Genomic DNA, 24,521 nt, shown 5'->3' with positions numbered 1-24,521 from the left:
ATCTAGCGTAAATAAGGTTAAGTTAGTCGTACCTTAGCATATAGCATGTATCTGGGTAATACCAATTCTGTAACAAAAATCGAACAGTTGGCCACCAACCTGCTGAATCTAAAAAGTGAGTACCCTCCCCCCTTAAAAATTACCGGTAAGCAATTGATCCCATTACTGTAAAATTACATAATTTAGGGCAATTTTTTAATATCTCTGCCAATTGATATTTGGCGGTCATGAAGGACGCGAGCTCCTAGTTACTTATTGATTTATTTCTTCGAAATTCATTGTTTCTTGATAGAATTGTCACCCGTGGCATTTCGAACAAGTGGTTAAACGACAAGAGCAATTTTTGGCAGGTCATACAGCCCGTTTTATACATTATTTCATACATTGCGTATTATTAAAAATTCTCCCGCCCATCATGAAAGTCCCTAGTTTCCACAAAGATTTTTTCCGAAAAATTTTGAAAAATTACGAAAGAACAATTGAAATTAATTGATGAGCAATAACGGGCAATTAAAGAATAATTGTCTAAACCATCGCACATTGAACCAGTGCAATTTTTTGAGTATTTTTACCAATTGATATTTGCCGGTGTTACGTTATCACGTTTCATGAGCGACGCGAACATAGGCACTTGTTTATATTACGACCACGCTATTAGACTATACGTTTCAATTTATGGCGGCAGGAGGGAAGTTCGAATGTATATATAAATTTATATCGCATATTTATATAGAGACATTGTATCGCCCGAGAGGAATAACTGAGAATATGTAAAGAGACAATGAGAGAGTTCCCACGAAGTTCATCGTCAAGCCTTTGCTTTCTTTAGCAAGACTAATCGAGGAGTATAGACAATGTCACGTTGGCTTTCGTAAGATCCTCTACAATGTTGCACAAACTAAACGAGTCACAGTAACAAATCCGGACCGCTAAAGTGTTGCACGTCGAAAACCTTTAGTTAGGGACTTCTCGGAACTCTCCCTGACCTCTCTCTCTCTCTCACGCTGTCCTTGAACCGAGGTCTTCGCGCGCGGCATACCCCACTCCGTTCGTTTCGGCGGGCTTTTTGCCCCTGCGCGCTCGACCGTCGCGCACTCCCAGCCGCACGCGCACCGCCGAACCACCAATCACCACCAATCTGCAACCAGAAGATGAGCCATCCGACGAATCAGCATCCAGCTAGAGGACCCCAATTTTCCTATTGGACAAGGGAGGAAGAACCAGAAGGAACGCAGGAATAAAACTTGCTTTCCTCGGGAAAATACGAACAGACTTTATTCGACAGTCAAAGAAAGTAGATCATAGAGCTCTATCAATAAAGTACCAGTTTTTGCTTAAAATATTCAAAGTTGTACAACTCTCTACAACCTTTCACGAGCAGAGCGGTTCAGCGCTCCACGGGCAACCGAACCACATCAAATTCCCTACATCCAGACAATCCAAACCGTAACACCGGCCATGAACGGCACGTGCTCCTAGTTACTTATTTATTTATTTCTTCGAAATTCATAGTTTGTTGTTAAAATGGTCACCCGTGGCGTTTCGAGCAAGTGGTTAAACGAAAAGATCAATTTTTGGTAGGTTATCGTATTTTCAAATGTCTCCAGTTTCTCATAAAAGTCACTAGACGTATCAAAAAGTTGTTTGAATATTTCTCGGAAAGGATAGGTGAGCAATTCGAGCTAATTGGTCAGCAATTTTGGACAATTAAAGGGCAAGATTTTTAGCTATGTTTCATTAACATTGATTGATATAAATATGTTTACATTTCCAACTGATTTTCGGGGAATCAAGAAAACATTCTATGGGTTTAGCAGTTCACCAACCAGATAGAGAAGATACAAGAAACATTAACCAATCAAATATAGCTTAAACTTGACCCTAAAAGGAAATAAGAATGCTAGGCGTCGCTGAACACAGTGATTATTATTATTATTATTAGTAATACACCGATCTCTTGGTTACTACACATTGGTCGCCGGACATTACCGATCGTCGTCCAGTTATTGTAATATTGCGCGAAGGTGAAAAAGAATTGATAGAAAATGTCGACAGTAGCAAGTCCTTTAGTCGTAGGAGGTGTCCGACAAACTGGAGAGCCTGTACGAACACAAAATGGTATGTTTGCACTGTGAGAAAATTTGGTTATAATATACAATAATTTAATTTATCGGCGCTCATTTATACAAGATTTTTCTCGATGATTTCTATCAAATTTGCAATTTCTGAATTTCAAACCGTAAAAGCTATTAGTATCGAATGTATACATGTATAATACGAAAATCACGTTTTAGACACATGTGGCTTCTTGGATGTTTCAAATGCCATTTCCCTATGAATAAAATCTTATAGAGTACAATAACGAAGCAATGCTTGAAACTTAATTCAAAACTATTTGCTAATATATTTGTAATTGATTAAATTGATTTGTATTGTATGCATATTCCTTCTCTTTTATAGTAATGGCTGCTTGCACTATTGCGAATGTAGTGAAGAGTTCACTGGGTCCTGTTGGTTTGGATAAAATGCTCGTAGACGATATTGGTGTACGTAATTTAAATCATATCTTATGTTGTATAAACTTTATGAATAAATTTTTAATGTTACTTACATTACAAATAATATTATATAGGATGTTACTATTAGTAATGATGGAGCAACTATTTTACGTTTGCTCGAGGTTGAACATCCAGCTGCTAGAGTATTAGTAGAGTTAGCTCAGTTACAAGATGAAGAAGTTGGCGATGGTACTACCTCAGTCGTAAGTTTGTGTAAATTAATTTTGATAACTATGTTTATTCGATAACAAAATTTACTAAACAAATTTTTATATAGGTGATTGTTGCAGCAGAATTATTAAAAAATGCCGATGAACTTGTGAAACAAAAGATTCATCCTACCTCTGTAATCAGTGGTTACAGACTTGCTTGCAAGTAAATAAATATTTTCTTGTACATAAGAGAAGGATAGGCAACAGTTTTTATTAATCCACTTATTATTTATATTTCAGAGAAGCTTGCAAATATATTCAAGATCATTTAACAGTTACTGTTGAAGAACTTGGACGAGACTGCCTAATTAATGTTGCTAAAACATCTATGTCTAGCAAAATTATTGGCGCGTATCCTTTTTTCTGTTAAATTATCATTTTTTCTGTCATCTGCAGCACCATACATATCATAGTCATATGTATATAATGTATATATTTTGCAATTAGCACACACAACGCGTAATTCAATTAAATAATTTTCATATTCTATGATAGTGACATTAGTAATTCTGCAGTGAATTCATAAGAATTTCAGTTTTTCGTTTTTACATCTCTACCATTGTACCTTAATTTATTCATAGTGACGCTGATTTCTTTGGAAATATGGTTGTGGATGCTGCAAATGCGATAAAAGTTAATGATGGTAAAGGTGGATTTTTATATCCAATAAAAGCAGTGAACGTTTTAAAAGCTCATGGAAAGAGTGCCCGAGAATCTGTACTTGTACATGGTTATGCACTTAATTGTACCGTAGCCTCTCAAGCTATGACCAAGAGAATAGTCAATGCAAAAATTGCGTGTCTGGACTTCTCTCTGCAAAAGACTAAAATGAAATTGGGTGTTGAGGTATTGATTACCGACCCTGAGAAACTTGAAGCAGTCCGTCAACGCGAGTCAGATATTACAAAAGAACGTATCCAAAAGATTCTTTCTGCCGGTACCAATGTTATTCTTGTATCAGGAGGAATCGACGATCTGTGTCTAAAGGTACGTTTTAATCTTAAAAAGCAAACAATGTTTAACTGAAGAGTAATATAAAATAAAACTTTTTGCAGTACTTCATTGAAGCTAAAGCAATGGCCATCCGCAGATGTAAAAAGGCAGACTTGAAAAGAATTGCTAAAGCCACAGGTGCACAATTCATTACTTCCCTAACTAACATGGACGGAGAAGAAAGCTTTGATCCTAATTTCCTTGGAGAAGCTGCCGAAGTTGTTCAAGAAATGATGTGCGATGATGAACTTATTCTGATTAAAGGGTATATGCTTCGACTTAATATTACTTACATAATAAATCATTGAAAAAGTAATAGTCATAGTAAGAAAATGTTGTTCATATTTTTTACAGACCAAAAGCAAGAACAGCAAGTTCTCTTATTTTGCGTGGGCCTAATGACTACTACTGTGATGAAATGGAACGTTCCGTGCATGATGCATTATGCGTTGTTAAGCGAGTATTAGAAAGCAAATGTGTCGTTGCTGGTGGTGGTTGCGTCGAGGCAGCTCTTTCAATATATTTAGAAAATTTTGCAACGTCTCTCGTAAGTTAATTTTACGATCGAAAATTATTGCAAGAAAAATATTCTTGAATCTAGTTAATATATTTTTTTTTAGAGTTCCAGAGAACAGTTAGCGATTGCTGAATTTGCGAAATCACTGTTGGTTATACCAAAAACATTGGCAGTTAACGCAGCACAGGATGCTACTGAACTTGTAGCTAAATTGCGTTCCTATCACAATTCCAGTCAAACGGAAGCAGATGTTGCTGATTTGAAATGGTAATACTTTTAATCACAATAATGCATTTTGAAATAACTGATTTGATTTAATACCTTACTACAATAATACGATACTTCTATTTTTTTTACAGGGTTGGTCTTGACTTATTTGAGGGCACTATCAAAGACAATAGGAAAGCCGGTGTATTAGAGCCAGCTATTTCCAAAATAAAATCTCTAAAATTCGCTACAGAGGCAGCAATAACTATTCTTAGAATCGATGATATGATCAAGTTGGATCCAGATCGTACTAAAGATAAATCGTATCGTGAAGCAATGGAAGCTGGTGAACTGGAAGAATAAAATTAAATTGCATTTACGTTCGTGTCTTTCTCATGCGCTTTGTAGTGGGCAGAAATTTAAATTAAATTTTATAATAAATATCATTTCATAACTTAATAATAAGAATAAGGAACACATTACACATTGAGAATTTACATATTAATATTGAGATTTGTATTGCGTATTATGTTACTTCTTAAAAATAAATCTACCAACACTAATGAAATAAAGCTTTTACATGTAAACAAATTTTGCATATATTTTCTTATATTTCTGAAAATAATACAGATTTGTCAAATTCAAGTTTATTTTAATTTATTAATCATTGTTGAGTTTTCATTATATAATTAGCTTATAAATATTGTTTTAAGTTTACAGTGCAACTATTAAACATACGTTACACGCATGCTTAACTTGAAATAAATGCACTTCATAAAATTGAGAGTTTAATATTAATTTAATAACAATCTTGAATGATGTCAATTTAATAGTCTTACAACATACATAACAAAATTCACAAAAAATACATAAGAAGAAATTAATTATAAATTAATTGATGTAATTACGTAACTATTCTAAGTTGTGACTCTAAGGGATAAATATATTAATATGGTGAATGTTTGTCTTAGGAAACGTATCCAATTTATAATCAATAACCGTATAAATACACACATGTCATGCGCAATGTGTACACGATGGAAAGTTATGTATTTAAAATTAATATTTCTGAAAAGTCTTCATCAATCAACATAATAGATTCTGACAATGTTTGTTAACAGTTTATTAATGGAAAATAATGGATTAACATTTTTAAGTATTATGTGATATGTACTTTAGGGTTTAAGTTTTAAACAGAATATTTCAGAAACCTTTCTTTTATTTTATAAACAATTATGTATTGGTTAATGGATCATGGACTTATTTACAATCAGGCATTTCATAGATGTTATAGCAGTCGATCTTTTTTATAACACACCTTTTGGTAGGAGTACATGCGTAATGATAGCGTATATGTTTATTGTGCATGTATATTTACAATGCAATATGATTGCTCTCGAGAATTTTCTGACATGTCAATTTGATAAAATATAGCACTTCTTTTTATAATACGATTTATCAACATTTCTGCATCCCATGAGACAGAGATACATATATAACAATAAATTATTGAACATTTTTTCGTGGTCAGACTAATTTAAATTACGAACCACAATCTCATTTTCTTTTTAGAAAATAGCATGGTCAAACAATTTTTATCTTTATACAGGATTAATACATTTTCGTCGATTTACAATAAAAAAAAAAATTGTATAATAAGAATTGAAACAGTGAAATTGAAACTATCACGTTACAACAACGTTCTTTGGAATGTCATACATACTTTAAATATAAATTATGGTAGATTATAAATTTTCACTGATATTTATATGAAAAGTAACTATACAGATCATGCCGAGTGTACATAAAATATGAGATATATGAAAAATAACTTAATACGTTGATACTCCTAAAGTATGACTGCAATACATAAAAGTATTATCCATAAAATATTCTCCTGATTCTTCCATTAATAATTGTTTACAGTATTAATTAATATGTAAGTACGCTAACAAGGAAATTATATTGTGGGTCCAATCTTCTTTAAATTTCAAAATAAAACAAATATTTTTCAACCATACATGATCTCATTTTATGAAATTTTAACAAAAGTTTCTTTTATTAAATTTCATAAATTATTTCACAAGATTATTAGTAATTTTGGACCATCCTGCAGTGCGGACTCAAGAACCATCTTTGTAAATAGTAAGATATAAAATATGTTTTCACTACACGTCAATATTATATACAAACCCTGTTCGGATTGATAATTAAGTTAATGAAGACAATCGACCTTTTCCTATGTAGAAGTAAAAAATTATGTATCTTTCAATAGTAAATTTTTATACATATAATTGAATCTTTTAGCGCGTTAGAAATGCGGAAGGTCCAAAATAATTCTGCCCTGATTTATACAAAACGTATACATTCCTCAATCAGGAATTAAAAACTTGATTTATAAAACTCTTTTGCCTTAGTAGATATTTCATGTTTCTGTCAGCGGTTTCGTATATTATTTTACAATTTATCTATCAAAAGAATTTAGATAAATCGCTTCATTTTCTGTTACGATTCAGAACAACTACATTCCTTTTCTTCATTATCTCATCACTGTTAGTAGTAAATATAAGGTACGTAATACCTAATACTCTTATAATGCAGGATTCTCGAATTTTGGTCCTTTACTGACTACAATCTCAGCATACGGGTATTCTTGATAGAGTTCTGTTACTTGAAACTTTTTAAGGACTAACAAAGTATAGAATTTTTGTGCAACCTAAAATCAAATATTACAAATAATGTAAAATATACATATCATAAAATCTACTTGGAATTATATTTATAAATATGTACAAACCTGTTTACGATTATTTTTGTATGCCATTTCTGATAACGTCAACCTATCTTTGGTATCCAGTTTGTTCTTAATAACATGATACATGTGTGCTGCTCTCTTATTAAGAACTCTTTCTTCGAACTGTTCATATGTTTCATCTACTTGCTGTTCTTCTTGCTATAAAACAATGTAATAAAAAAATTACACGATTGTTCCTGTGCAGTTTGTATCTTATAAGCAAATTTGTATCGCGTTTTCTTTGACGTATATTACTTTTTCTTCCTACATCTTAAGTAGCTTCTTATATGTTTACGTTAGATTGATGGAAATGATACACTTTGTTGCAAATCAATATTTCACGACATTTTGCATACGTTCTATGTTCATCGTATACAAAGAACCACAGGTATAATATACATATAGAAAGTATACAAAATTTACATACCGGTCCTACAGATGGAGGGAATTCATAGTCCTCGTGATTCCATGGAGTCGCTGGCCCTCTTTCTGACATAGCAGGCGTTGTGGGTGCTGGGGGATGTTCATCGTATCCCATATATGGTACAATAGGTTGAGCCTGTTAGACACATACATATTAATTAAAATTACTAATGCGATGCTATAATATGTAACGTACTTATATTGCAAAACCATAACTAACCTGATCATAGCCCATATTCTCCATTTGAGGCATTTCAGAAGGTGGTGCGGCAGGAAGTTCTGGTTCTGCCGGTGTAGGTGGAATAATCGATTCCTCGGGTGTAACAATGGTTTCAGTTGGAGGTATTTCAGTTACGAGTGGTGAAATCAAAGGTACTTCAGAAGGTACTGATGGAACTATTTCTGGTTCTTCGACAGGAGGCACTATACCACTGATTTCAGAAACTGATTCTGTTGGCAAAGATACTTCAGGAAGAGGAATTGGTGATTCCGCTAGAGGTAGAGGAGCTATACTTGGGACGTCTACAGCTTCGGATGCTATTTCTACTGGTGGCGGTGCCGGTGCTGGAGGTGGTGGCCTTATCTGGAAATAAAAGTGTAATACGTAAATAATAGGAATTTATAATATTTATTTAAACCTGAATTAAAAATTGGTATTGAATATGATCTTACCTCTTCCTCAAACGGCATCTTTCGTTTCCGGGACAAACGCTTACTTAAAATACTTTGTTCAAACGAATCTGCTTCTACGGGTTCCCTCATCTGTTCCAAAGGCATACCTTCCTCTTCACCTACTAAACGTCCAAAGTCCTCGTGATCGTAAGACTTACTCGTAAGATGTCGTTGGTAATTCTGTTTCAACATGTATTGAAATTGTTAAATATTATCTTAATTATCTTATTTTTAAAGGTGTGCCAGAAACTCGAAATTATCGTGACGAGACAAGAATATTTTTCGAGATCGAACGGGTCCCGAATGTGTTTCGAGTCTCTTCTTCGTACCTACTATTAGACGTCTCGTAATATGTAATCTCAAAATGCTGTTCGGCTTCTTCAAAATCTCAGGACACTTGATATTTTCAAACCCAAGATACTTTCCCATACCACCCGGCCTAACTCGATCTGTTCCCGACTCGTTCCAAAGTCGGATTTCCAATATTTTCAGACTCTCGCATACCTTTGCTTATTTTCTCACAATACAGATAATGAATTTGAAAAATATAAACATTCCCATTACCTTAAACAATACACGTGCTGGAATTGGTCTTCCCGGTAAAGCAAACAATTTTTCGACTCCACCAGTTTCTTTCCAATGCATTAACCTCTTTGTTGGAGGTGCCAGGTCCAGTGTAGTTATAATATCACTGGTATCTGATAATTGTGCTTTCATTTCTTCACCAGAAATATTTTTGACTTCGTCAACAATAAGCTTACGTTTACGCTTCGCTTTTGTGAATCCTACAATTTCAACAATAATATTGTACTGATAACTGTGATCATTGATATTCAAATTGTAACAAAATAGCTCAATGTAATGTTCAACCTTTCAAAGCAGACGTATCAACCGGTGCAAGAGCAAAACTTTCTTCCTCATCGTGTAGCAATGTAGTTTGATCTTGTAAAGGTGGTGCTTCTTCAATAGCTTCCATTGGACGTTCTTCAGGAATGATTGATGGTGCAGGTGTAAAACGTCGACTTGCGACACTTATTCTTCCTTCAATTTCTTCTGCAATTGTTGCAGGAGAAGCAGGTCTGGAGTCATCGCTATTGTATAAAATGTATAAAATTTATTTTATGCTCATCTATTATCTTTATTATATAAAACATAAATTCATAATTTAAAGACAGTAGATAAAAAAAAGATTTATTACCTCATTCCTCCCAAAGGAGATGGAGGTCCCATTTCTTCCTCGGATTCCTCATGAACTGAAGGTGCAGTTCCAGATACTGCTGGCTCTTGTGGTTCTGCTACAGCACTAACTTCAGGTACAGATACTTCACCCATTGGCGCTTCATCGAACAAACCACCTTCAAATAGGCCACCAGCTAAAAAGCGTAAAATAAATAATTATATAATACATAATTACACATGGTACACATACGACTAAACCACTTACATATGATATCTTGACCAAGATGTCCACCAAAACCATCATCTCTAATAGGCATATCTATATCCATGGCTTGCGCTGTTATTGATGGGCCTGGTACCGGTTCTTTTTCTTTTTGATCTAAAGCTGTTTCAATTCCTGGTCCGTCGGTGAATAACATATGTGTCTAAACAATAAATAAAAAATTCCTTATACTTAATGTCTATTTCTTTGAGAAACAGGAACTATATATATGCGTACCTGATCTAACGATGGTTCTACAGCACCTGCATGTCTTAATAGCTCTGGTGGTTCTGCATCGAAGCTCATATCACCAAATCCTTGATCATGCGTAACTAAAGCTAAGCTGCCATAATCTTCTCTCATAGTTATTTCCTCTGCTCGTGACTGATTTAAACTAAACTGTGCTTCAATATCAACATCTCTGAAATAATACATATGCATTTAACAGTATTATTAAGAAGATATACAAAATACAAAGTTATCTGATTTTTATATATTTACTTTAACTCAGGCATCGCAGTATCAAAATCATGAAACACCTCAGGTAATGTTATAGCTGTTACAGCAGCTTCTCTGTGTTCTTCCGGCAAGTCTACCATGCCCGGCCTAAAGGCCATTTTGATTTTGACAAAAGCTTCATTACAATCAGCTAACAGATATTTGGCTTTCCGGGAGTATATACGAACCACACCCAGCAGTAAGTGTCCGGATGTTCTTAAAGCCATTTTGACCTATATCGATATAACACGCCAAAGTAAATGTATTTGAAATATATTTTTTATAAGCATATGAAAAATCACTGTTACTTCAAACTGTCATTCAACGGTAATCTACTTTGTTAGAACAAAAGATTGTCATATATTCCAACCTGATCTATAGAACATGTTACATATTTGTAAATATTCATAGGCTACATTAAAAGTTCACAGTGAAAGTTTCATGAATGTAAGGAAGATTTTATCCGTACCTTTGGCTGTAATATACCGTCTACTGATTTTTCGATATTCGTTTCAAATACGTGAGCTTTTGTCAACTTCTTGTCCCAATGAGCGGCTAACCAAATTCGGGCTAACGGCCCCTTTTTGGCCAACACGAAATGTGCGTAAAACATTATGAATACTTGTTATGTGCACTTCTGTGAAAAAAAATGATCACATAAGTAAAATGCGTCAAAAGTGCGCAGTGCACTGTTTGTAAACACAAATCTAAACATAAGGGTGAATGGAACGGTATCATTAATACAATTTCCCGTTAGCAACATGATTATCACCTTATAATGAAAAACCGGATGACGTGTCAATCAGTATGTAATATTAACATTTTTCAACATTCGTAAATACAGAAATCGAGTCGTAGGACCCGAATAAAACGATGATTATATCTTATAGTATCTTTCCCGATTTAGTAAAATGTCAACATCTTTGCATAAGATGGCGTTTCCGTCTGTGATTTTGGCGGTTACGCGTAAGCTTGTTGAATACGTAGTACGTTTTCTTTATTTCCTTGTGAAACGACTCGAAACAGCGTTACGTCTATAAAGGTTACACCAGTGCTCTCATATGTTGCGAAAAGAATCACATTTGATCGTAATATTACAGAGTCACTAATAAATACGATAACGTTTCTTTTGACCGCGTCTTCAGAACCATCCACAACCACACTAGTTTCACTGTACGTTCTAAAAGTCCCTCCATGGATGGCGGGCGATTGTATTCGTAAATCCACAAAACGATACCTTTATATTTTTGATGAACATTTCTTGTATCTACGTATTCATGTGTTCCACTTCTTACTTATAGTATATTATTTGTCTATTTCAGCGCTTTAAAAGAAAACAATATTAAACAATAGGTAATTAAAAATGAAAAAAAATCTATCCGTTATATCACTAGTTTAGTAACACATACGTGTTGAAATTATGGACCTCCATTTTACGAATTCATCGGCAGAGGGCTAGAAAATCAAACATACGTAATACAAACTACATGTGTATGTAGGTCATACTTACAGCCGCATATTTTATGACAAATATGTACGTGCTTACGTACGATAATACTTCAGGTTTTACACGATTTTTCTACCTCCCTTAGCTTTTCCAAGCATCCCTACCATTTTATTACATATTCAAACCGCAATAAACCCTGGTTTTAGCATTGAATCGTCAGCCAATCAGAGCGAAGCAATTTCTACTCTTATTCTAGACATAGTGCGGCTGGAGAATCTTGTAAAATTTGTGTTACATATTAACAGAGCTCTCAGCCTTCTGACCGCTTTCGACTATCTTCCAGAAAAATAAAAGTAAGAGAATTATCCATTGCAAATGGAATTGGATGATGACAATGGATTTTTATTGGTAATTCATTTAAATCGTCCGATCCCATTTGTGTAGCCTCCTCTCCGCCACTTGGAGCAGATTTCTAGCGGAATGTCTGGTGTCATTGGTCGCACTAAGCCACCAATATACGCTGACCTTGAGTGGAAATTCCATGAACGGTCAGAATGCTGAGAACTCTGTTATAATGGCGACTATTCTCTAATTGGCCGACCATAGAATCCACTGAGGATTGCCCAGCAGGGTACTATGATAAGGCATTACAGTACTGACATGCAGTAATGGGACCTACTCCTGCACGCTTTTCTTACTCCCTAAATTGGCGCGTTCATTTCAGTGTGCATTTCACCATTTTACTGTGCATCCAATCCGAAGTGGATCCTGCTTCAATAGTAAAGCTTCAACCAATCAGAGCAAAGAAAACTTGTATATCGATCTTAGTTAACTAATCAAGCTGCGACGTATGTAGGAGAAGGAACCATTACTGCGAATTCACGTCAAGTTATAAAAGTTCATCACTCTATCGTCCGCGGTGCTGAGATAGAAATTCTTCGAATCGACCTTTTCCCCTAAGCTGGGAAAAGTGCTTAAAGCCTGAGAAACCTAATTGCACTGTCTCTTAATGAGATAGTTCAGTACGTGAACCAATAAAAAGTAGTGTTTGCATTTACATGCATGCATGTAATAACATCCGATTGCGTTTTCTAAACCACGCGATTCTAAAAGTAAATCACGTTTTTTTCTTTTCGAAGCCCTACGCATAGTCGCATCGAATAGAGTACAATTTCTGTCATAACAAAGAGGTTTGTTATATGTACAGTACATCGTACATCTACACACTCCTATAATATGTACAGCCCAACAGAACGATTTATTTTGTAATAAAATTCGACTACAATGGTTGAACAGAGTGACTATGTACAACCATACGAAAATTATATGAATATGTGATTCAAATATTTTGGTGACATACGTGACAACGTTACTTCACACACACATATATATTTTTATTCTAACTTTGATTCAAACGAATTTTGTGTGCATTTAAAAGAAATTGTTTTTTAAAAATGGATATTCTAAAGGCTGAGATCATGAAGAAACGTAAACAATTAGAAGAAAGCAATGTTCTGGTAATATTCACAAAAATGTCATTAATTTGAATATTTTGTTCAGTTTATTAAAGATCCTCAATATTGCAGCAGAACAATAAAAAGTATTTTAAAAGGAGTGACTTAATGTTGAAAGATGCAGAAGTGAAGGAAGTACAAAACAATAATGACGAAGATATTAAAGTGAATACAGCACAACAACAAGAAGAATGTCTAACGGATGGTAGTTCTGAACACTTAACTTTACCTAGACATGAAGTAATTCGAAGGCTACGTGAGAGGGGTGAACCAATAATGATATATGGAGAATCAGAAATTGAAGCATTTAAAAGGTTACGAAAATGTGAAATTCTAGAACCTGAAGTAAACAAGGTATGTGTTTACATTTATGCTATCGTATACAGTATATAATTTATTAACACAATGTATGAATTAACGTGTGTATTTTGAATTAAAGGGTTTCCGAAATGATTTCCAAGAAGCTATGGATCAAGTAGATCAGGCATACTTAAATGAAATATTAGCTTCCTCAAAGCCACAAGATCGCAATGGAAAAGGCGATGTGAATGTACCGGATGAAGGAGTTACATACGAAGATCTGCAAAAGATGTCTGTTAAATTAAACAAGGGCGACAGAGATTTCGATTTAAATGTTATTACACAATTCATACAATTCTTAGTACAAATGTGGGGTATTCAATTAAACAGTAGAAGTACTGCCGAAAAGATGAGTACCAGAGGAAAAATGGCTAGTGCCACTTATGCCCAAACTAGAGAATACCTGAAACCACTTCTTAGAAAATTAAAAAATAGATCTTTACCAGAGGATATCACTGATAGTTTAACAGACATAGTGAAACATTTACTTGAACGCAATTATATATTGGTAAATAAACAAATCAGAATGACATTTGATTTTAGCGTAACAAATTTAATGAAAACAATTTATTTCAGGCAAGTGATGCATACTTGCAAATGGCTATAGGAAACTCTCCATGGCCTATTGGAGTAACTATGGTTGGTATTCATGCACGTACTGGAAGAGAAAAAATTTTTTCTAAAAATGTGGCACATGTGATGAATGATGAAACTCAAAGAAAATATATTCAAGCATTAAAAAGGTTGATGACTAAATGCCAAGAGTATTACCCAACAGATCCATCACGTTGTGTAGAATATTCGAAGGGATAATATTTATGTATAAATTATATGGATGAATATACATACACTGTAAAATATGTAACATTAACAATCTGTAATTGTAAGATTCATTTTATTTCTACCACTGCTACACTTCTATTATTGTTTAAGTGAGTATCATTGTATTATTTAAATAATATCATATTCTTCATAGTTCCTCATTTTCAGGCAATTTAAAAACTATTCTTAATAAAGCAAACTTTTCTACTATCACATATTGAAAATGCTTAAACAAATGCATCAAAAATTAAGTAATTTAAATGATACTTCTTCATTTTCCTATATGTTTTCCTAATTCATTTGACTTATTTACTGCAGCTTCAACTGCATTCATCATAGATGCCCTATAAATATATTTACAACATATTATAAAGATGATTTCAGTAAGCAATCAATTCTTATTCTCATTTCTGTATGTACTTGCCTAACTTGCCCACATTCCATTGCGTGAACACCCGTAATTGTTGTACCTCCTGCAGAACATACTTCATCCTTTAATTGACCCGGATGTTTACCAGTTTCTAGCACCATTTTTCCAGCCCCTACTAGTACTTGAGCAGCAAGCTTTGTTGCTATGTGTCTTGGAACACCCATTTTCACTGCACCATCTGATAATGCTTCTATGATAAGATATGCCTAAAAATTTTAATTTATACTGTTATGTTATATTCTACATGTCTAGCACATTTTATTATCTACATACTATATTACTATTTGTTATTAAAATAATGGAACTTTGGTTTTACTCACGTAAGCAGGACCAGAACCTGAAAGACCACCTACAGCATTCATAAAAGATTCAGAAATATTTTCGACTAAACCAATATGAGAAAATAATGTAGAAATCATTTTTTCATCTTCATCCGAAGTATTCCTACAGCAATATACTGAAAATATAATAATATTATAAAATTATTGTCGCTATTAAACTACTGATTTTTCAATATTAAAAATATGCAAAATATGTACAAAATGTATGTAAAATGTATGTATGTATGTAAATTAATTTCTAGTTGTATAACAATAAGCGTTTACATGAAGATTCGCAGTTTAATCATTTTCTATAAGTATATACAATCTTCATTTACCTGTTATTCCCTCACTGATCATCAGTGGAGTATTTGGAAGGCATCTAACTACCCGAGGACGTTCCACAATATTTGCAAGTTTCTAAAAGCATTTTTAATTATACAAAACGTTTCATTTAAGATCTTAAAAGTATTAGTAACATTATTTAGTTCTTACAAAAGTTAAAGTGTCTAATGAAATGCCCACAAGTACAGAGACAAAAAGTGGATCGTATACAGAAAGCTCTGTTGACCGTAAACTTTCAAGTGCTTCATTAAGCATGTGTGGTTTCACTGCTAAAAATATGATGTCACAATTTTTCAATACTTCTTTATTTTCCAATGTAGTGCGAGTACCAATATTACTCCAAAAACCCAAAGTTTTATTGGTACGTGCAGATACCCAAACATTATTTGGATTAACGATACCTGTAAAGAAATAATATTGCTAAATGAATGATTCTAATAGAACTATTCATTCACGTTATGTAAAATGTCAAAGAATATGTACCTTTCTCAATTAAAGGTTTCCCAATAGCACTTGCCATATTTCCGCCACCAATAAAACCAATTTTAGTTGAACCAAAACTGTATTTAGCCATATTATTTTGTTTAAAATGTTCCAGTGTCTCAAATGTTTAGTAAATATTTCTTAGGATAAATTCTTATTTAAATTAGAGCAACATTTATTCAGAACGTGTTATATTTTGACTGGCTTAATTGGAAACATGACAGGAAAGTGTCATACCACGTGAGGATTACTAATAATTAATAAAGTAGAGGTACAAACTCTCTACTAGCTGAGACTGAGATAAGAGGTTAGATTAGGAAGTATTGCTGTGTATTAAGTCGTATTTATGTATACAATATCTGTAAAATAGGAAAGTTGCTGGTAACCAAACAAGCAACCGGAGTGAATGTTGGCGACCATATTGCTACGTCACCGAATTGATTGATGCGAGCGAGCACATCGACGCAACTATCATTCATTTGTCCTGAGCGAATACATTGACACAAGCAATTCTTATTTTGATTTTTCGAACATCTAAAAGTCTACGTTTTAATCTTACCAGGATATTCACAAAAATATTCGGACTAAGATACGTTTAACTTTGACGCTCTGTGGCTTTGTTACATATACGAAAAATGACTATCGAAAGAAATAAGTTTTACTTGATTTCCTCTATAATGGACAAAGATATAGACCTCTAAAATCAAGCATATCTTGCTGTTCGAATATTTTTGAAATTCATTATACCTGATTAGAAATGGAAATTTTGTATGTTTTAATAAGCGTGAGCGTAGATGAACAGTTCTTCTCTGTGATCGAAAAGGTGTAATACAAATGTACAATAAAGATCAGATACCATTTACACTTTATCTCTGTTTATTTTTCGAAAATTGTGTTATGCATATTAGTTTTTTGATGATGACAATTTAAAAAAATAGACGTAATATATTCTGATTTTAGTATCCAGAAGTTGAATTATGTACCGCGTCTAAATCGCCATATTGAATTATAGTTCCTACAAAGTTTGTACTTATCATAGATGGCAACTAAAAACTGCCCTAAACGTCAACAACGTATAAAGTACAAATATTTTCATATTTTTGAGGCATGCTTCATATATTTTTAGTTATTCTCAATTTGGAAAATTAATTATAATGTATTACATGACTGTATACGCAAGAAAAGAAATATTTTAATTTATAACTTATTCTTATTTTACCCTTTATTAAACTATGAGGTTGTGTTTATTACGCTGCTTTATTGTGGATGTCGTTAGATTGCCAATGACGATTAATTGTTATTTTTTACATTTAAAAAAATGTCCTATGTACAAAATTATATGATACGTTATGACATAAGAAACTACGAGTTAATTATATTTAAAAGTACAGTATAAATTCGACTTCTTACAATGGGGAATTGTGTACGGAGTTTATTAAGAAGGTTACAAAACAAGAAATGTTCTGAGAAGTAAAGTATATTTTTAAACAATTTTTTGACAAAAATTGGTATGAACAATGAATTTAATAATTATCTTCTTTTAGAACTATTATTTTGCTTATCGTCGGCCTAGATAATGCAGGGAAAACATCCGTTTTGAATCGAATAAGTGGTGGTATGTCTGCGAGTATTAAAAATATTTATGAAATACGAAGATTTTAGCAGTTTTGAGTAATTACACATAATCTAGTATTTCCATTTTATATTTGTTTACATGTTTTCCAGTTACTTTATGTTACTTACATTATCTTAATAAATATCATTTTACTGGTGGAAAAATGACTTTTTCAGAGAAAGTTAATAGAAATGTTAATAATAATTATTACATTTTATTATTTAAAACTGATAAAATATAATCGTCATAAATGTTATAATGATATTCTCAAATATATTGAAACTTTTAAAATTAACTTGAATTATATACATGTTTATAGAGTCAGATAGAAATGTATTACCTACAATAGGATTTCGAACAGTGTCTTTAAAGTATAAGTCTTACACTGTCAAAATTTATGATATTGGCGGTAGCCCTCAAATCCGATCATTATGGACAAAGTATTACAGTGGTGTAAGTAATCAATAAGAGATTCCTGAGCATTCTTTTTATTAGAATTATATTTTGTGTAATGGAAGTGTAATATCTCCCACTTTCTAGAATATAGTTTTAAATATTCTTGTTTCTCCATTTTGCATCTTTTAGATACATGGTCTTATATATGTGGTGGATGCTAGTGATATTTCCCGACTTACAGAAAATAGAGTTGTGTTTGGTGAATTAATTTCACATGAATGTATTTCAGGGAAACCATTATTATTGTAAGAAAGTTGAACGTATTTCTTATGCTTGTGTATTTTCTTTGAGCCATAGAACACCATTTGTACATACAACATGCACCAATTAAATTTGCACTAAGATTTATTTATGTGTGATATCCACATTATATAAATATATATGTATATGTACATAAACAATTATTATGCATATATACATAAACAAATTTTTGTAAATAGGCTTGCAAACAAACAAGATGTAAACGGATCAATTGATGAGTTAGATCTTGTCGAGAACTTGGATGTTGAACATGTAGCTAATACTATGAAGTGTCCTACAAGAGTGGAAATATGTTCATCCGTAGAAGGAGAAAATCAATTAAAAGATAATTCTATAGGTATTAAGAATGGCTATAAGTATGTTATTCATTTTCTTATTCCCATTTAATTTCTGCTGTGTATGTTTTTTTAAACTGACACTAAGTAATTTATGCAGATGGTTACTGGATACAATTGTAAAGAATTACACTGTATTAAACAATAGATTTAAAGATGCACAAAATACTCACATTGTGAGAGTTGCTGAAGCACAAGATTCAATATCTGATACATTGTCGACGATATCGGCGCATTCTAATCCATTTAAACCAATCAAAGAATTAGTTGTTAAAAAGGTAAAGATCCTTATTAGTAAATATATTTAAAAAAAAAAACACTACCTTAAATTTGTTGCAATTTTAGGATCAAAGTCAATCAACAAGTGTTTTGCCCAATGGTATGTAATATTTAATTGTAAATAATAAATGCAATTTCTTTAATATACATTCCTATATATGCATGTATAATATTTATAGGAGTTGCTGCTGGAAACAGGTTAAAAAAATTATTTATACATAGAAATAAAACTGCTCCACTTACTGGAGGAGAAACTTACCAAGGAACAGTCATTGAACTCGAAAATGCATCTACAAACGTTCAACCGGCTAAGACAATTTTGGAAGTGCATAAGAGTATTGAAACTCTTCCACCAATTGTTTCTCCAGTGATGTCGACTGCATTTTCAAATTCAATTATATCTAAACCAAATCGTCCACATACCGCACCAGAATGTTCACAACATCTTATCAACAGAGTAACAGTAATCAACATTCCTGGGCAAATAACATAGCAATGATATTAATTGCATTTTAATAATAATAATAAGGGACCATTATGAAGATATATAATGATAAGTAAAGTAATTAAAATTATATAGTACAAATATTTTTTAGAATATATTTTTTATTTATTAAACAGAAACCGACTGATGAACATTAAGTAATATTTATTATGTTAGATAATTACATTGACCTTAAATGTAGAATAAGACATTTTTCATTAATGTTAGTTTCTTATTATCTTTTCATTCATAACGAATAATGTAAAAATAAACATTTGTGAAAAAGTAAAAATAATTGAAATTCCAGCAGGTTATATAAAATTGCTTTTTTTGTATTTTAGCTTTATTGTATTAGATTGCATACAGCTTTATGTATATAAAAGTTTTACAAATATGACTTACATTATAAAGACTTAAAAATTTAAGATATAAATGTATTACAAAATTTTCGATTATATTATAGTGTTGTATGAAATTTCATACGGTGATGCTGTAACACCTTAAGCATACATAATCAGCACATACTTTATCACAATTTACAATATAATAAATATTGTAAATATTTTGCAACATCCTGTTATATCGTTGAGCAATTACTTTATAATATTAAGCAATGGTTTCTAATACAGAAAGATCATACTAAAAATTACTAAAGGAACAATATACTTTATATAAGAATAACAACCATTTTCGAATCAAGAACTTTTTGTAAGTTACACTTCATACGCAAATGCAGTGAAATATTCATACAATTGAAAGTAACATTAAAATTGTAAACTTGAATGAATATGCATTTAATAACCCCATACTTTTCTGCATGAAAGACTGTTATATCACGATATCGAAAGTATTTATAGATTATATTAATGCCATTTAATTACAAATATAGTAGATTTTGGTCTTGTTAACATCGCACTTTTTTCTTTAAATACTAATTTATTAAATTCAGCGATTAAATTTCAAATTATAAAGCAATATGATGCTTCATACTCTAGCTAGCAATTCCAAAAGTATGTGCATATTGCATCTTTTAATGATTTAGCTTACAGCATATGTTATCTTTTTTTCTCTTAACGGTGAATAAAACTTAGATGTTCCTTGTAATTGCACCTTATCTAATCACAACTACTTTGATCAGGCAAGTAATATTCAATCATTTCTAAATTTAAAATATGCTTTTTTTTTCTTTTTAAACAAATTATCTGCAAACAAATTATTACCGCTTTTCTACTAGATATACTTGGTGCATTTGCACCTGAATCAGTTATACTAGTTTTAAAAGCTAATATAGAAAAATGCTATATCATTAATGGTTTTCTATCTTTATTATAGCGGTCCACAAAATATTTATATCTTCACTAGTTCGTAGATGTCGAGAAATTGAAAGCCACTGAGACGGGCTATTGCTTGTTATGAAAAGACACAAGTTTTGTCACTCTGACATTTTGTACAAAGCAATAAGCATATTATATGTATCATTTTCTTAAATTGCTTTTGAATGATGATTAAAAAATACATTTTTGTAAATATAGTTGTAACGACATAAATAGTATACGAATTATTTGTTAAATTTTGCTTGAAAGCAGCAATTACCAAGGCAATCAATTCTTATTATATGTATATCACCTCTTTGTTACAATAACGACACAACCAAAATTTTATGGTTTTTAATAACTAGCACAGAAAATAGGATTCTTTTAAATTTATTTTTATTTTAGAATATGATCTTATGTTAATTTGGAATTTGAATGTGTTTTTAGAGAATATTAATCATACTAATCATTTGAACTAGTTTTCCAGCCAAGTAAGTTCTTTTTAGTTGTGTCGTTATTGCGGCAAGTGTGCGATAGTTATAACACTGCCAACTTACTTTTATTTTGCATTTGTACTTATTTCATACCTTACTTATCATAATAGAACGAGTATATTTTACTAAACTTTTGCACGACTACTACTATTATATTCATTCTAACTGTATGTAGTGGATTTAAAATGACCAAATAGATAAAGATTACAAATAGATATTCTATTAAAAATATCTATTGTCAGTATAAATCTTGTGAAAGACATATGCTTTATAGGATTTGTTCTTAAAGTACACGAGTACAAAACCTTGTACATATATATCATAAAGTCTATCATATTGTGCTATAATATTTTGTCATCTGGTGCAAGTTTTATAGAATGTAATGGCAGTTTGCTGTAAATGCTATGCAGTGTAATCACACTACTAAATCGGAGTAGTATAGACTAAATATCATTACTTAACTCTCAGCAATAGTGTGACCATTGCAATAAAGGTACTCACAATATCCTGTATAAAATAACTATATCATTCCATTTTTTGGAGATGTAAATTTTACCAAACGAGTTAACATTGATGTAATACATGGTATTTGTTTCTGTTGATGCATCGTTATATTATCAGGTGTGTTAGACTCAAAGTCAATGGCTACTCTCTGGCACACAAATGTCAGCAAAGTCAACAAGTCATACCGAGTACCATTTTCACGCAATTCCAAGCACAACGCTTGCATGAACCAAGAACCACGAGTAGTATTTCGCCAAGAATAAAAGCCTGCAAGCAAGGAATGCTCTTTACTTTCCTTGAAAATGGTAATAATAATTTATACTATTACAAAGATACCTGGTATTGTAGAATAAGCAATTAAAAAATCTGCATGAGTTGGTATTCGGAACGAAGAAGCTGGTTGACCATCAGTTTCTGTTCTGTCTTTCATAGTCATACCAGCATCCAATCGATCTCCTTGACAAGCTTGTATAAAAAATAACTTTGGTTTTCCAACTAGTGATGGACACTTATCTGCCGTAAAATGACCCCAAATAGAGTCAGACTTATAAGAAGTATCATGAGCATATAATAATCCTAATTCTCCATGACTTAATACAGCTACAATCAGACAATCGTGTTGAGAATGATCCATACTGGCAACTGTAAAGTCAAAATCATATTGTTTTAAACATATGCTCGATGTAATTTCTCTTGGACATTAAAATATTAAACACAAAAAGGAAGTTTTAAATTATAGATGGGTAAAACATCAACCGAGTACCTCTTTCTAAATTTCTCACTATATCTCTATGTGTTGAATTATGAAAATCATTTACTTCGAAACCAAGACTTTTCAATGTATTGACAAGATTTTCACAATCCACATTTGTTCCACATCTCGGTTTGAGATGTGTAATAGTGAAAAATTCATGATTAAAAATAATAGCTAATCCACGTTTTGAGTGATTCATGTTGTAATGTGTGGCATAACGTTCAGTGGGTGCCGTTTGTAAAGGGCCCATGAGGGGACCAACGCTGTTTCTGTAAAAGAAAGAGCATGCCTGATATCTGGGTACATTTAACTAAACATTGACTCAATATATGCCAAAGAGAAAGTAGAGATAACATATATTTAAGATTATCTATTTATTATTACTATTTTAACATAATTAATATATAATTTTCTATTCTTGTCGATGCATTTCAATCAGAAACATTTTAATTTAATAGTTGAAATAGATAATCTTAATACAATTTAATAGTTCCATGCAATCTTGTTACATTTACTGGTATTCCACATGGAAAGTAACTGGGGAACATCAAGGTTATGAACATTCTTTCGATGCAATGCACTGTTAAACTATATTTTCATAAATATTTAAACTACATGTACCTGGAACATCCAAAAGCGTCTCCCACGTCATTAGTAATTATTATGCCGTCGCTTGCAATATCACCTTCTGTTGAACACATGATTTCAGTTTTTAAAGGATTTCCACAACAAAAGAAACAACAATATTGTTATAAAAACCACTGAGATCAAAACTTTACAGAGTGACGCACTTCAAATGCGCGTAGCAACGTTCATATTGTGTATTGATGACCAAATGGTACCAAAGTGTTGTGTGTGTGTGTGTACGTATGTATGTATGTATCTCTACACAGAGTCCTCTGTATTCTTTTGTTATTGTGTATGTACATACACATTCATATGATTGGCTTTGTGTTCGTGAACCCAGGCGAAGGCAACGAGACCGCTAAAAAAAGGACTATAGTATGTATGTCGGTAAATAGAACCTATTTCCGTACACCTTTCTTATTCTCTAAGGTGGCATGCACATCTCCACCATCCTACTGCGCATCCAATCCGCAGTGGATCCTATCTCAGCAGTGAATTATCACCCAATCAGAGCAAAGGCAATTTTTGTATCAACCGTCGCTAACGGATCAAGCTGCGGTCTGAAGGTATGCATGAATAGAATCCGTTACTATAGTAGTAGAAAAACTGCTTTTCTCTCATTGGCTGACGTTGGCAGCTATACAGTACTGCCTTTACAATATTAGACAAAGAATGGAAGTAACACGAGACAATTGAAACAAGACATACCAACGACTAATGAAGTTTGCCTCATTTTACCATGCTACGATCTCACTCTATTCACACAATCATTCGTCTGGCTATAAGATCCATGACATGTATTTTTTGTCTCAGGATCTGATTTATCGACTCTGTAGAAACTGCTATTGTACGATAGCGAACTCTACCTAAACAGAACGGTCAACTAGTGAACTATATCTGACTGCAATAGTGATAAGTGTGTTCCAGGTGACTGAAATTACAGCGTCACTAGCTTTTCAAAATATATTTTTGTCTGCTAAATAATATAGTAACGTACTCTCTAAAGTACAACATTTTTTATTATTTAATTACGTGACTATTTACTGACTTGTACAAAAATTCATTTTTATCTTTCTATTTATATCTCTAATTTAATTAAACCTCAAGTTTCACGCATCATACTTCAGCCTACAAGATTCAAGCACCAATCTTCAACCTTCAAACTTCAAGCTTCAACTAACCTTGAACCAAATATCATCGCGCATTTAGTATAAATAATAAATAGTTTATTTATTACTCGAATATTGAAACGAGAACAAGCACAAGGAACTATCTTTAAATAACGTAGAAATATTTCTTGCCGCTTGAAAGACAAAATTCACAGACAGAAGTCGAGCATGCAAGACAGTATTCATCGGATCAG

At 32.4% G+C, this 24,521-nt stretch overlaps 6 protein-coding genes across 7 annotated transcripts; 3 read left to right on the top strand and 3 right to left on the bottom strand.

The window, feature by feature from the left end:
- The first annotated feature begins 1,935 nt into the window (after positions 1-1,935).
- Cct1 (chaperonin containing TCP1 subunit 1) lies at positions 1,936-5,078 on the top strand. Its single transcript, XM_078176936.1, has 10 exons — positions 1,936-2,118; positions 2,461-2,546; positions 2,633-2,761; positions 2,836-2,933; positions 3,011-3,121; positions 3,352-3,757; positions 3,826-4,028; positions 4,118-4,310; positions 4,384-4,547; positions 4,640-5,078. Exons 1-10 carry the CDS (start codon positions 2,046-2,048, stop codon positions 4,848-4,850), a joined length of 1,674 nt encoding a protein of 557 aa, XP_078033062.1. The 5' UTR covers positions 1,936-2,045; the 3' UTR covers positions 4,851-5,078.
- Positions 5,079-6,622: 1,544 nt separating this feature from the next.
- Vtd (RAD21 cohesin complex component verthandi) lies at positions 6,623-11,467 on the bottom strand. The gene is made up of 13 exons (XM_078176923.1): positions 11,088-11,467; positions 10,785-10,952; positions 10,319-10,548; positions 10,055-10,238; positions 9,821-9,980; positions 9,575-9,749; positions 9,247-9,467; positions 8,941-9,161; positions 8,377-8,556; positions 7,925-8,287; positions 7,709-7,840; positions 7,285-7,440; positions 6,623-7,203 (listed from the first exon to the last, which is right to left on the bottom strand). The coding sequence occupies exons 2-13, from the start codon at positions 10,926-10,928 to the stop codon at positions 7,078-7,080; spliced, it is 2,292 nt and encodes a 763-aa protein (XP_078033049.1). The 5' UTR covers positions 10,929-10,952; positions 11,088-11,467; the 3' UTR covers positions 6,623-7,077.
- A 1,137-nt stretch (positions 11,468-12,604) lies between these two features.
- Positions 12,605-14,450, top strand: Prp18 (pre-mRNA processing factor 18). 2 transcript variants are annotated; one of them, XM_078179383.1, is made up of 4 exons: positions 12,605-13,279; positions 13,352-13,630; positions 13,716-14,144; positions 14,213-14,450. In XM_078179383.1, exons 1-4 carry the CDS (start codon positions 13,217-13,219, stop codon positions 14,447-14,449), a joined length of 1,008 nt encoding a protein of 335 aa, XP_078035509.1. In that variant the 5' UTR covers positions 12,605-13,216; the 3' UTR covers position 14,450. The 2 variants fall into 2 exon arrangements, with proteins under 2 accessions (XP_078035509.1, XP_078035500.1); XM_078179374.1 differs by having other exon boundaries at positions 13,349-13,630.
- A 213-nt stretch (positions 14,451-14,663) lies between these two features.
- On the bottom strand, positions 14,664-16,154 carry P5cr (Pyrroline 5-carboyxlate reductase). The gene is made up of 6 exons (XM_078179397.1): positions 16,037-16,154; positions 15,704-15,954; positions 15,547-15,628; positions 15,209-15,345; positions 14,883-15,094; positions 14,664-14,802 (listed from the first exon to the last, which is right to left on the bottom strand). Exons 1-6 carry the CDS (start codon positions 16,125-16,127, stop codon positions 14,730-14,732), a joined length of 846 nt encoding a protein of 281 aa, XP_078035523.1. The 5' UTR covers positions 16,128-16,154; the 3' UTR covers positions 14,664-14,729.
- A 971-nt stretch (positions 16,155-17,125) lies between these two features.
- On the top strand, positions 17,126-20,461 carry LOC144468017 (ADP-ribosylation factor-like protein 2). Its single transcript, XM_078177123.1, has 8 exons — positions 17,126-17,506; positions 17,581-17,651; positions 17,971-18,104; positions 18,237-18,352; positions 18,548-18,724; positions 18,804-18,981; positions 19,049-19,082; positions 19,162-20,461. The coding sequence occupies exons 1-8, from the start codon at positions 17,448-17,450 to the stop codon at positions 19,473-19,475; spliced, it is 1,083 nt and encodes a 360-aa protein (XP_078033249.1). The 5' UTR covers positions 17,126-17,447; the 3' UTR covers positions 19,476-20,461.
- Positions 20,367-23,437, bottom strand: LOC144468024 (caspase-1). The gene is made up of 4 exons (XM_078177135.1): positions 23,153-23,437; positions 22,541-22,800; positions 22,114-22,419; positions 20,367-22,044 (listed from the first exon to the last, which is right to left on the bottom strand). Exons 1-4 carry the CDS (start codon positions 23,230-23,232, stop codon positions 21,794-21,796), a joined length of 897 nt encoding a protein of 298 aa, XP_078033261.1. The 5' UTR covers positions 23,233-23,437; the 3' UTR covers positions 20,367-21,793.
- Positions 23,438-24,521: the final 1,084 nt, after the last annotated feature.

This window comes from Augochlora pura, chromosome 1 (assembly GCF_028453695.1).
Source record: "Augochlora pura isolate Apur16 chromosome 1, APUR_v2.2.1, whole genome shotgun sequence".
Lineage (NCBI taxonomy): Eukaryota > Metazoa > Arthropoda > Insecta > Hymenoptera > Halictidae > Augochlora > Augochlora pura.
The sequence above is the reverse complement of the archived record's forward strand: the minus strand, read 5'-3'. Positions and strand labels throughout refer to the sequence as shown.

Excerpts from the sequence above, each read along its gene's own strand:
- LOC144468024 (XM_078177135.1), bottom strand. The coding sequence starts at position 23,232 with ATGTGTTCAACAGAAGGTGATATTGCAAGCGACGGCATAATAATTACT. Across the intron at positions 22,420-22,540 it reads AGTGAGAAATTTAGAAAGAG|TTGCCAGTATGGATCATTCT; the intron begins GTACTCGGTTGA and ends TTGACTTTACAG. Across the intron at positions 22,045-22,113 it reads TGCTTATTCTACAATACCAG|GCTTTTATTCTTGGCGAAAT; the intron begins GTATCTTTGTAA and ends CCTTGCTTGCAG.
- Cct1 (XM_078176936.1), top strand. The coding sequence starts at position 2,046 with ATGTCGACAGTAGCAAGTCCTTTAGTCGTAGGAGGTGTCCGACAAACT. Across the intron at positions 2,934-3,010 it reads GGTTACAGACTTGCTTGCAA|AGAAGCTTGCAAATATATTC; the intron begins GTAAATAAATAT and ends TTTATATTTCAG. Across the intron at positions 4,029-4,117 it reads GAACTTATTCTGATTAAAGG|ACCAAAAGCAAGAACAGCAA; the intron begins GTATATGCTTCG and ends TATTTTTTACAG.
- Prp18 (XM_078179374.1), top strand. The coding sequence starts at position 13,217 with ATGGATATTCTAAAGGCTGAGATCATGAAGAAACGTAAACAATTAGAA. Across the intron at positions 13,280-13,348 it reads TAGAAGAAAGCAATGTTCTG|CAGAACAATAAAAAGTATTT; the intron begins GTAATATTCACA and ends TCAATATTGCAG. Across the intron at positions 13,631-13,715 it reads TAGAACCTGAAGTAAACAAG|GGTTTCCGAAATGATTTCCA; the intron begins GTATGTGTTTAC and ends TTTGAATTAAAG.
- P5cr (XM_078179397.1), bottom strand. The coding sequence starts at position 16,127 with ATGGCTAAATACAGTTTTGGTTCAACTAAAATTGGTTTTATTGGTGGC. Across the intron at positions 15,955-16,036 it reads GAAACCTTTAATTGAGAAAG|GTATCGTTAATCCAAATAAT; the intron begins GTACATATTCTT and ends ATTTCTTTACAG. Across the intron at positions 15,095-15,208 it reads CAGGTTCTGGTCCTGCTTAC|GCATATCTTATCATAGAAGC; the intron begins GTGAGTAAAACC and ends TAAAATTTTTAG.
- LOC144468017 (XM_078177123.1), top strand. The coding sequence starts at position 17,448 with ATGGGGAATTGTGTACGGAGTTTATTAAGAAGGTTACAAAACAAGAAA. Across the intron at positions 18,105-18,236 it reads GGACAAAGTATTACAGTGGT|ATACATGGTCTTATATATGT; the intron begins GTAAGTAATCAA and ends TGCATCTTTTAG. Across the intron at positions 18,982-19,048 it reads AAGAATTAGTTGTTAAAAAG|GATCAAAGTCAATCAACAAG; the intron begins GTAAAGATCCTT and ends TTGCAATTTTAG.
- Vtd (XM_078176923.1), bottom strand. The coding sequence starts at position 10,928 with ATGTTTTACGCACATTTCGTGTTGGCCAAAAAGGGGCCGTTAGCCCGA. Across the intron at positions 9,162-9,246 it reads TGATACGTCTGCTTTGAAAG|GATTCACAAAAGCGAAGCGT; the intron begins GTTGAACATTAC and ends TTGAAATTGTAG. Across the intron at positions 7,204-7,284 it reads ACAAAAATAATCGTAAACAG|GTTGCACAAAAATTCTATAC; the intron begins GTTTGTACATAT and ends ATTTGATTTTAG.